We start from the raw sequence: 12,045 nt of genomic DNA, 5'->3' as shown, positions 1-12,045 counted from the left end.
CCACGAAAAACATAAACACACGTACGAATCAAAAAGTTGAAAGTATGCAAAGTACGGTATTTTAAATTCAGCGTAGGTGTATTACGAAATGGATTTTTAAACAATAATATCCCGTCGCGCGTTTTTAAAACCGCCTTTGAATATGTAAATCTCAGCGGTACACAGTAGTACCTTCTACGCCGTCCGCCGCCCATCTGTGCGATGTGCGATAATATACGTGGACACATGTATACGCATAAACTTGTATTGGCGAACGTGTATCAAATAAAATAATGTTATACGGCGATTAATGCGAACACGAAATCAAAGCGAAATGAAAAATAATTAAAAGTGTGTATAGATATTGTAAAAAATTGTTAAGCTGCACGGTGCGTCGTCGAAAATCGTCATTATTAGGCGTGTGTGACGACACACCCACCCGCGCGGGATTATATCATAATAATAAATTATTTTACGGTCGTAGTTGTTCAACGTGAATTCTCCAATTCGACGGTAAAAGGGAAAAAGAAAAACGCGTACGGGCCCGCCGCATCACACTTATCATATTGGGTCTCCTGAGACCTATTAAATACTTCTAACCTTCCGAACTAACGATGCTCTGGAATACATTTATAGTATTTCCGTTGAAAAAAACGAAGGCAAAACCAATATTTTTCGAAATAAAAACGTAACACATACATAATGCATAAGTTCACCTATTCGTATGCTAACAATACGAAAGAAAAATATATAAATGTACGTATATGTTCTTGTTATTTATTTATTTTTTTATATTGTTCACCGTATAGACTTAGTTTTTAACACGGAGTTTTCGAAAACACGAGAACGAATCGATTAATTAACTGCACTAGTGAAAATATTAGAAATACCGGTATGGAATAATAAAATGTACGAAGTTTTGATATTCACAGATCCCGAAATATTTTTAAATAAAAATAATAATTATGCAAAACGCTTGTGCATTTATGTATTTAAGCCGAGGGCAGAATATATAAGTTGATGCGACGTATTGACAGTCAGCGATGAAATTAAGTCGGTATCAAAATCCGATAAATGTAAAATATATTTAATGTTTTTAAATAAAATAATATTATTTGGTAGTTGTAACGCAGTATAAATTAAACTATGCCGACAAGGTAAGGTTGGATTTTTAAAATATGAAACCAACATTAAACAATTTTCCCATTGAAAATCGCGAGTAACTTGATTAATCTGGGAAATGTAAAAAAAGACATGATTAATAAAAAATGTGTAGAATAATTCCTACATATGGACTTAAAAATATTATAAGAAGTTGATGAAACCGTATAAAAAAAAATATTATTATATATTTGTGGTTAACATTTTAACAGTTCCAAATTTAATATGTTGTAACTAATTATTTCGGTATAAATAGCTGGAAAAAAAATAAAGAAATTACATTATTATTTTAGGCAATGTTTTAAACTATTTCTAAAAATAATAATTCACTTTTTGCCAAGAGAATATTATTTTTATACTATTATCCATGAAATGGGTGGGGATATTAAAATTTAGAGTTAGAGATTTATGTCAGAATTTCAGGTCATTGTTTGTTTTGTAGTAACATCATAGGATGTTCCTTTCAAAACTTCTTGAAAAAAAAAAAAAAACTACTGAGGTTATAATAATAAAAAGCTATTCGAAAAATTCGTTTAAAATATGTTCAGATTTATTTTTGGACAACAAAGAATCCCCTGACGTTATTTACGTTATTATTGTTATTACTATTATTATTTATATATCCTTATTGAAAAAATATACATGTTACCTCGGAGTTGACCGAAAACCAATTTCTTTGAAACCCTGCAGGTAGACATGGACATAGTACTCTTACAAGTCCCATGAGAAAAAAAATGTCGCCCTGAGTCAATTGCAAATCCACCCTTCTCGAAAAAAGCTCACATATCCATACTCACACATTTTCACATTTTATTTATTTTAAGATGAATGGCACAGCCAATTTTATTGAGATTAGGAAGATAGGTAACCGGGAAAAGGAACTTCCTGTAAAAAAAAAAAAAAATAAAAATCAGATTTCTAACTTTTTTCTCTTGGCATTTTCAATTCCGTAACAATGTTTTTCTGTGACTTTTTCTTTGAATTTTTCTAATAAATAACTTTCACACAAAAGAATTTTATTCCGAAATAACTCTATATTGTTAAAATAAGTACGAAAACACATATCGCATGTTTGAATGTTTGTTTGTGTTAGTCTTTGACATAGATAATGGAATAATGGATAGGATACGCTTATATTAACTTTACATGGGGTCGCGGTCTCGTTTGAAGAAGAGAGAAGTAATTCTTAGGAAGGTTCTCTTTATATTATGGGGTGTATTTTGAGATTATGTAACAAATCTCAAAAATACAAAATTGAATGGAAATTGATATCGAATAATTTTAACATAGACAATATATAATATTATTATTATTATATTATTCTATTATCTATGAACTTCAACCAAAAATAATTTTTTAATATTTTTATAATATAATAGTATTGATATACGAAAACACATGAAAAAATATACATAGTATACAAGTGATAGTAAACAATTGCCTAGTTAAAAAATGTTATTACAGTAATAAATATAACTTGACATTATGTATTTCATGTTGTACCCATTTTATTTACTATTATTTGTATTTATTGTATATCATAAATAAATAATTTAATTACTAAGAATTGATTCAATATAACCTTAAATTTTTCTCAAAAAGGTCAGATGTCCATCAATGTATTATCTATGATATTTGAAATGAATAAGACAAATTAGTATACATTTCGTATTTAATATCTATTTTTAACTGATACATTTTATGCTGATATTCTTGAAATAGTTTCCACGTGTAACCTCTTTTCGAAGTCACTCGAATAATATTTTAAATTAAATTAATTTTCTAATTAAATATTTAGCTAAGGCTATAGGTGTGAATAAAATGATTAGGCAAGGAGAGAATCGTGTGTACACTAGAACAGCAAAAATCAACATTATAATATACTACCTTATCTTGGATTAATATTTGCACTAAGTCTTGATATTGTTCATAAACACTTTTTAATTCACAACGGTTCACACATCTAGGACTACTCTGGTTAATCTGGTAATACCACACTCGACTCACACATTACATTGTAATGTACAGTTTAATTTTAATTTTTTTTTTTTTTTTGTTTAAACATTCGTCAATGACATTTCAAAACTTTTATAGCACTAAAAATCAGTATTAAAATAGAGTTAAATAAAGTATATTAACTGGAAAAGTATTAAAACACAACTTTATTTAATTGTATAGTTTTCAAACAGTTTTCCCTTTTTTTACGTTGCCGAATATCCAGTATTTTAACAATATAAAAATAATTCAAAAAAACCAATGGAATTTTAGATACTATTATCGTTATTTTAATGATAGTTTTTGTTTTCAGTACCATTATGATTTACAAAAATACAAAAAAATAAAAAACTATGGACTATCGTTTGTTGAAGGTATCAGTGTAAATACTATAAAGTTGTTAAAAGATACCCGTAGAGAATTATTAATCATGTCACTCTTTTGATTTATTAGAGAATCTCAAAGTAAAAAAAAAAAAAAAAAAACAGTGATAAGATTCGCAGCGCAATTGAAAATTCAGTTTTTTTCTCGTTGATGAATTTGTGTTGTGGAATGTAATTCTCTCGAATTGGGAATACGTCGTTAAATATTATGCGCAACATAATTTTAATGCGGAAAACTTTGATTCCGTGGTAATCAGCGCACTACTATTGCAAATGATACATAAAATATAATACATTTTCGGTGTAAGATATCTTTAGAAATGACAAACATCAACACAAATGACAAACAAATATCAATTAAATATCTGATGTTCAACCCATTCTTCAAAAACGAGTATACATACAGGATGAACATAGACGCAAAAGTACACGAGAACCATAGCTTAACATAAAAATATACATAAGCAACATACGTTTGAATATAAAACAATATATTATTGACATCAGGTACTACACTACGTTTATGATCGTCAAAAGTTACGAATCGCTTTCTCGTTTCCACCACCTATAATTGCAATGAATAAATTCTGCTGCTGCGGCGACGGTTAGTACCATGTGTATAATTTTTATATTCAACTCGAGAAATACACGTGACACAGGAATTATTACATTTCTACGCTTAAAAAAAAATGGTAGATAAAGAATTGTAAAAAATTAAATAAAACCGTTCCTGTCACGTTCAAGAAAATCCGTGAGTAGTGTCTAACGGAAAACGTATATAATTGTTACTTCTTATTTTTTAGCGCGACGACAGTTAAACCACAACCCAACACATTTTGCGTGTATGACGTTATAATGTGGAAAAATGACCGAACAGTAAATAAACAGTAAGTAAGAGTAATTTATATTTATATTATATCATTTATTATCATTATGGCATACTTACCTAACAAAAAAATCATTTCCGAAAAAGATTCTAAAATATTTACCATATTTATTATATGTTATCGTTATGAATAATTTTAAATAATAAATTCAATATAAATTTAAATAATACATTTTATATCAGATAAATGTGCAGGAAAGGGAAAAATGTATTTAAACGCATAAAATCATTGTTAATGTACTTAGTGTTCACTCAAAAAAAAAGAGATTTTACTGTTCTATACACTTGAAGGAACATTTGTTTTTCTTAGACTTACCATTTTTTTGCAAGACAGCCATAAGACTATATTTTAACTTACGTAATTACATAATTGACTTTTTTGTTGCGTTTAAGACTACTTAACTTCGGTCGGATAAAAGTTTTTTTTTTTTTTATAAAAACTGCAAATTAAGTCAGTTTAAAAAAAATGTACTAACTTTGAACACACATACACAGTTCAAGTAATTGGAAACATAATAAAACCATTGAAATCAAATCGCACTTTTGTGCACTGAATATTATTCATTGTACTTTTATTAATTTAACAAACAGATAAAGATAAGTTTATAGCGGTTGTGACTTGAAACTTTCGTGCCGCGACGTAAAATTATCTGCTTCTATTATATATTAATTACACACCTGTCGCGTTTTATGGACTGTATACGTATTGTAATGCGAGATCGTTTTAAAATCATTTAAAATAATAATTAATGCGAAATGATATAAGATGTATAACGAGTGCGGCCAGTACAGTATTTTGAGGAATGAGCAGAAAGTATTTGCGATTCAACGGCTTAATATTTCTCTTCCCTCTTTACCGAACGACTATATATGCATATACCATGACGTCATTGAAATATATTTGAGTATAAAGACGGCTTTACGCCCGTAAATAATGTAAATATTTATACATACCTATATTTTTAGGTGTAATATATGCATCTATGCATCTATGTGTGTGTGTGTGTGCATATGGCACAGTCAGGTCATCGATCAATCCTATAAACGTTCGACCGGCCAACTATCGGATGATTCAGATTTGTTTAGACCGTTAATTATTCGATTTTTTTCTTGAAAAACCGATTTTTCAACAAAATATTTAATCAAACTATCAACAGTCGAAAAAATGAATTCGGATTCTATCGGAAAACTTTAATGGGAAATGAGGGTAACCCCGATAGGGTGATGCGGTGGCGTGCCCAGGAATGGGTTGTTAAGGGATGCATCCACCGTATCGTCTCTTTTTCAAACGACTTAATATCGCAACCATAATTTTTCCAAATCTTATTGCCTAAAGAAATCTTAACTTCGGTTGTGAGCTGTGTACGATTTGAAGAGCCTAACCCCTGAAGAACGATAAACCTATCCGATATTCTCGTCCCGGCATTGACGTGGAAAAATATCGATATCGAAACACGCGTGAGCGTACCAATGCGTTGCTACTTCGTCGTCAATCGTTCCTAAAATTTCTCGACAAATAATCGATGGTATGGATCGGGAAGGAAGTTTATGGTTTATCATTCATCGTCGAAAATCGGGCGATCATAGTACATCGACGTTTTTACAAAAAATTCTGAACCCAGACAGGCGTATTGTAATATCCGGATTCCCAATGTGTACAATTATAACTGAACGAGTGTGTAAAGCGAATAATTCAAACATACACATACACACACACACACACACACACGTATAAGTAAATATGTACGCAGAATAATCGAGGAAATTATGTCAAAACTTTTGTCATGAATATTTAAACACACGAGTATAATACGTTACACCGCTACTGTATGGAAGTTGCCTAAATTCGTACGCGTATGCGTTACGATTTGTGTAAAATAATGCGGTGCAATATACGAGTATATATATATATATATATATATATATATTGTGATGCGTAACGGACCTATAATAATTTAAATAAATTACACCTTGACCTAATTACACGGCGCGATGATATATTTTACCGCGAGTCATACGCCGCATAAATTAATTTATTATTGTTGGGCATCTATACGGTGACCGATACATGTAAGAGTAGTATGTGCGCGTACAAAAGCTTACATAGTAATTTCCTTAAAATCGGTTTGTTAGTCGAACGGTATTATACTTTGTTCTTATATGCGTGCGCGGTGTACGCCCGTTCCGAATGGTGTAAGTTTTAACAAGAAACAGACACTGAATGATGCATAATTTTATGCATGTCTTAACCAATGGATCCGAAACGACGGAATACATAAATTGTACACTTTAACGCGAGTAAAAAATGTTTGGAAAAAGTCACGTGTATGCGAATAGTTCGAGAAACAATGCGGATAAAAACCACTAGTATTTATAACAACACGGACTCGTTCGAGCGAAGAACTTAAAGAGTTCAACAAGGAAATATTTCGATGACGATTGTTTTACATAATGTTTTATCGATGTACCTACGAAAAATCCTTAGACGTTTGTGTTTTGATAACGAAGCGAAAAATATTGTAATTCATTGGACTTTAAACAGTCAAACACACATACAGAGAAATGAGTATTTTGTGAACGATGTAACGGTATTGTTGTGTATCGCAATATACGAGAAAAGGTAGAGAAATGTAAGTTGTTGTGCGGAAGTCGATAATACCGCTATGAGCTGGTGAACAAATATTTTAATAATTGGGCTTTTGCTATACACACACTCGCATGTATACGTAGACGATACAAAAAAAGGTCATTATTATTAATTTTGGTTCAGTTTTAAAATATAAGTAGTTTATTCCGAGGAACCTTGAACCTGCTTAAAATTATTGAAATATTATTGAACGACGGATATCGAATGTTTTCGGCTCAATGCCGGGTAATCGAGAAAATAATAATTTATAGAGATCTTTACTAATTAAAAGTGTAATTGTCAGTTTTCTGGAAACCAATGAGAAATTCTGAATCAAACATACTTATAGAATAGCAGGGGTTTTTCTACAAAAAAGGATAAGCAAGATTTAAGTCGAACAAAAACTACAACAATAACAATAATAAGAAAAAAGTACTTAATATACGTACTTAATAACAACGAACTTAATAACATGTACATTGTATAAGTTTTTGTATTGATGATCGAATAGTAAACGAGTGTAACGTATGTATGGGTTATACAAAAGTTGATAGAAACGTTAAACGTGAACGATCTCGCTTACATATACAAATCGGAAATCAGTCACTTTGAATTAAATAATGTAAGTAACAGTAATTTTATTTTAATTTTTTTTTTTTTTTTGTTAGTGAAAATTATTTAAAACAACTCGCATCATAAGATTGTTTGCAGAGCAGCGGCCTATAATAATTTTTATATTTTTATAAATGTGTTTGCCTTTCGATACACACTGCAATGATACTTGAAAGTTTACGTTATGCCGAGTTAAAACGATAAATAAATTTTATTTATAACGTACCGACGATCAGCGGATTATTTCCGAAAACGTCTGGCCGGGTAAAACCTATATATTTGGCGATGGAAAATCCACGAACAGGGTCAATTACTTTTTCACCGAAAAATCTAATTTACAGATTTCGGGCCGACCCGTGACCTCGTGGTACGGTGCACGTCGTATTGCAACGGTGGATATCGCGAAAGACCCCGCCGGGATGGATGGACGAGGGCGAGTGGGTACAGGGCCGCCGCCGCTCGCTATGGTTTTTCGAATTTTGCCGCCGCCGCCGCCGCCGCTGTCAGTCGACCGCAGCTGAATAAAAGCGTCTGATTAAAACGCCGCTGCAAAGGTATCGAATGACCGAGTGTTGGTTAATCATTAAATTTCTGCTTTCCAAAGCTTTGCCGCGCGGCACCTTTAATTTGGAAAATTGGATTACGCGCCGAATGTAATACACACCGCATACGGATAGCGCCCGGATAAATTAGCGGGTCCCGGGTCGCCTATTGCATACTAATGTTTTGGCTTTTATTCCGTTTCCCCGAGATACGTACGCGGTGGTGCGCGTGCACGTGTACTGCGTAATACATTACGATCGCGTGTGCCCGTATTAATACGATATCGGTTGCTCGCACGGTTCCCCGGTGTACGAGCGTGTCCGATCAAGGGGTGGACGGGGGAGACAACGTTCATACCCCCGCGTGGAACAGCCAAAGGGGTCGGCAAAATGTTGACGGTTAGATCCCGAACGAAAACGAATCGAGTTCTTCGCACTCTCCGCGGAAAACTATTCACGAACGGTGGCAAGCGAACAAGATTATACGAAAAACGAACGTAATACTGTACAAATCGTTCATGTTGTTCAGTAGCGTATACGATTCACATCCAATTAAGGGCGTTTCGTTTGAAATATCGAGATATTGAGGTATTGGATTGGACGGCGTCGGGACGTTCAGACCGAAGGGTACCGCCAATCGGTCCGACGAAAGACAATTTTCCATCGCTTTGTTTAGGCGAGTGAAATCCGGTTGTTTATTATTCTGGATTCCATATCGACGGCAAACATTGTGCAATAGGGCACCGAAACGGGGAAAATCAATTGCGAGCGTACCGTGCGGCTTTTTAATGAACATAAATATTTGTTCTTACGATATTATTACTCGAATCTCGAACCATCGCGTTCGTAACGTAACCGCTCACGCCGGTTGCAAGCGCACGTGTACCTGCTCAAAACGACGCCCGTCCCTAATTTTTCGGTGAACCATAAAACACGTGGCTTAAGCCGCCTCCTCTTGACCGGGTTAGATTATTGTTTTTGTGTACGCGGTCGGAATGTCGTTGCACGTTCCGTAATATATTGTACAACGGGTCGGCGGCGCCGGACCAGGGACAAACGCACAAGAACGAGCGATGGCCGGTAGTAGGGCGCGGATGAGGGGACTGATGGCGGCGGGGCAGGACTAATATTTTCGCAGGACTTCAATAGTACAATAACGCGTACGAAATAATACCGGTGTGCGTTCGCAGACGCCGCGCGCTGCACGGTAAATCTGATTATTTCGTGTGAAGAGAAATAAACCCAACCCTCAGGACACCTACTTATATTATATTATACTATTTACATAACATATATATATATATATTATGCACGTGCATTATGATGATAAAATATTCCCGTAACGTGCGCGGTGTCTTCGGGGAAGACCCTACCGTCGTTGCCGGTACGCCGTACGTACCGCGGGGACGTTCGGACGGTCGCCGTGTACACCATGGCCCGCGCACGCGGATTGTATTGATTTTTTCCGAAAGAAATTCATAACGGTAAATCGATGGTTCTCTGCGAATAGGATTTGATATCGGTTGGGTTGGAAGTACAACGGTTTTCTCGCGGATCACATAACAGACGCGCGTATCGTTGCAATAATAATTATTTACGATTGGCGCGGCTATCACGCGGGACACGGTGATTTATTATCACCGTTTTGACCGTGATTTATACGCGTATAACACTTGAACGACCGGCGCGTTTCGGAGTTTTCGCGTTTTATTATTATTATTTATTTATTTATTTTTTTTTTATTGGAAATAATAACAATATTTTATTTGATTTTTCGTCCGAACGTGCTAGTCGGGCTAGAACAACGGTGGTGTACTTTGAATTTTTCAAACGGGTCGAGGATTCCATTCACACGGACCAATACGTTTTGAATTGTCTGATTATACCGCTTTTATTGTTGCACACAGTATGACATCGATGCGAACCGTATTCGCCCTCTCCGCCTCCACTCAATGACACCTGGTAAGAGGGTTAAGCCTGATTCGGTACACACTATAAATTGATTAATAAACGTAAATAATACCGTTGGCGTAACTATTGCGAGCATATAAGTCACATAAAATATCCGGAGGGCACGTTTTTTTTTTTTTCGTTTCATTTTATCCTTTGAGTTTAATTGTTTTACGATTAATACTGTACACAATATTCAATACACAATCGCGCGAACGATTTCGAAAAGGCGCTCAGATATCGCCTACCGGAACTTATCCGTACGATCGACGCGGACTGGACAAAGGAGAAACCGACAGTCACACCACATGTATCTGATATAACGATAATAATAATAATAATAATAATAATATAGTGGTGAAAACCGCTCGGACCTTTGCACGCGGTGCGCTCGAGAGATTCTCGAGCCTTTACCGAGAGATATAACCGGAGAGGGTCTCTCTCTCTCTCTCTCTCTCTCTCTCTCTCTCTCTCTCTCTCTCGAAAAAACTAATCTAAACGGTAGTAGTGTTCGAGTACCTTTATGCTGTCGTAGCAAGCGGTGACGCGACCGTTTTGAACTTCCACGTTGGCCGCCGGATGGGCGAACTTGCAATCCGTGTCCGGTCTGGAGCACTTGTTCCGCTGGTACTCCCTGCATACCTCCAACTGCAACCATCTGGAGTCCTTGCCGTTCAGCAAGTTGTTCATGTTGACCACGGCCATCTTATCGTCCGGTGGCGCGGATTATTATTTGTTTTTCCTTCTCGTCGAGAAGCGCTGTCGCCCGGGACGTAACCGGGTGTTGTCTAGAGGTGCGCGCGCGCACGCGTTCTTCTCACGGCCAAACGTAATCTACGGCCGCCACGTGCACGGACGAACGCGGTACGGTTTCAACTGCACGTTATCATTTATTTTCCAGCTGGCCGGACGGCGACGGCTGGTTGCGGGCGGCTGGCTGGCGGGCGGCGACCGCTCGTTCCGCTCGTTTATTCGTGGACGTCTGTTTCCTCGTCTCTATTTTTACTCCGCGGACGGAGCACAGCACGCTAGGCGGCGGCGGTGGTGGTGGTGGTGGTGGTCCGGAGAAGCACGAGCACGTCAAGCGGCGAGAAACCGTGTCCGGCGCGGCGCTCCAACTCTGCGAAACAAAAATGAACGATAAAAAATTGATACGTTTCCGTTGCCGCGGCAGGCGCGTCGTTACGACAGTAAAAAGCAATTGCACGCCGCGGCGCGCGGAGGATAACGGGCGGCGAGCGGCGGCGCGACTATTGGTGGGGTTCGGGGGTTAGTGAACCCATCCACACCACCAACCCCCCCCCCCCACGAAATTTTTCCGCGGTTCTTACAAATTCTACGCGCGGAAAAAAACACCGCGAAGACGCGAAACGGCCGGTTGATATGAAACATGAATGTTATTCGTTTTATAATAATCGATAACGCGGACGACATGGAACGTTTTGTAACGTTCCGTTCGACTTCGGAACGCCAACAACCTTGCTGCTACACGATTTCTCGGCGGTCGATTGTGCAATACTTTTTTTTCATCGCGATATCGAATAGAAGTTAAACGGTTTGATTTGTGATTTAAATATTTTCCTCGTAAACGAAAACTTAATCGTACTCCATGATCCCTGTCGAACACCCGCGCGGTAAACGCTTATTTTTTCCGAACCCTGGTTGCCCTGGTCGCGCCACTGATGGCGAGCGACGAGAAGCGCGCGAAAGGTGTAAAAAATTACTGACCGCGGCGGAAACAATACGAACAACCGGGTTTCTTGACGGCGGGCTCTTGGCGGCAATAACAACGGGTCCGCGCGATCGCGTTTCATCAATTATTGTTTTAACGTTCGCCTACGTCGTTTCCGCGACAGTAAAAATAAATAATACAGTCGGCCGCCGGGTACAATAAGCGTAATGGCGGCTCTC

At 36.7% G+C, this 12,045-nt stretch overlaps 1 protein-coding gene across 2 annotated transcripts in view; it reads right to left on the bottom strand.

The window, feature by feature from the left end:
- Window positions 1-11,254, bottom strand: part of LOC112685149 (protein muscleblind) — a 68,301-nt gene extending 57,047 nt beyond the window's left edge. For both annotated transcript variants that reach the window (XM_025556967.1, XM_025557042.1), the window contains exon 1: window positions 10,654-11,254. In XM_025556967.1, the coding sequence (XP_025412752.1) occupies window positions 10,654-10,839 (186 nt within the window). In that variant the 5' untranslated portion in view covers window positions 10,840-11,254. The remainder of the gene's footprint in view (window positions 1-10,653) is intronic.
- Window positions 11,255-12,045: the final 791 nt, after the last annotated feature.

The sequence above is a fragment of the Sipha flava genome, unplaced genomic scaffold, assembly GCF_003268045.1.
Source record: "Sipha flava isolate LNK unplaced genomic scaffold, YSA_version1 0_pilon_pilon, whole genome shotgun sequence".
In the NCBI taxonomy this organism is placed as follows: domain Eukaryota; kingdom Metazoa; phylum Arthropoda; class Insecta; order Hemiptera; family Aphididae; genus Sipha; species Sipha flava.
This window is presented reverse-complemented; position numbering and strand designations above follow the sequence as displayed.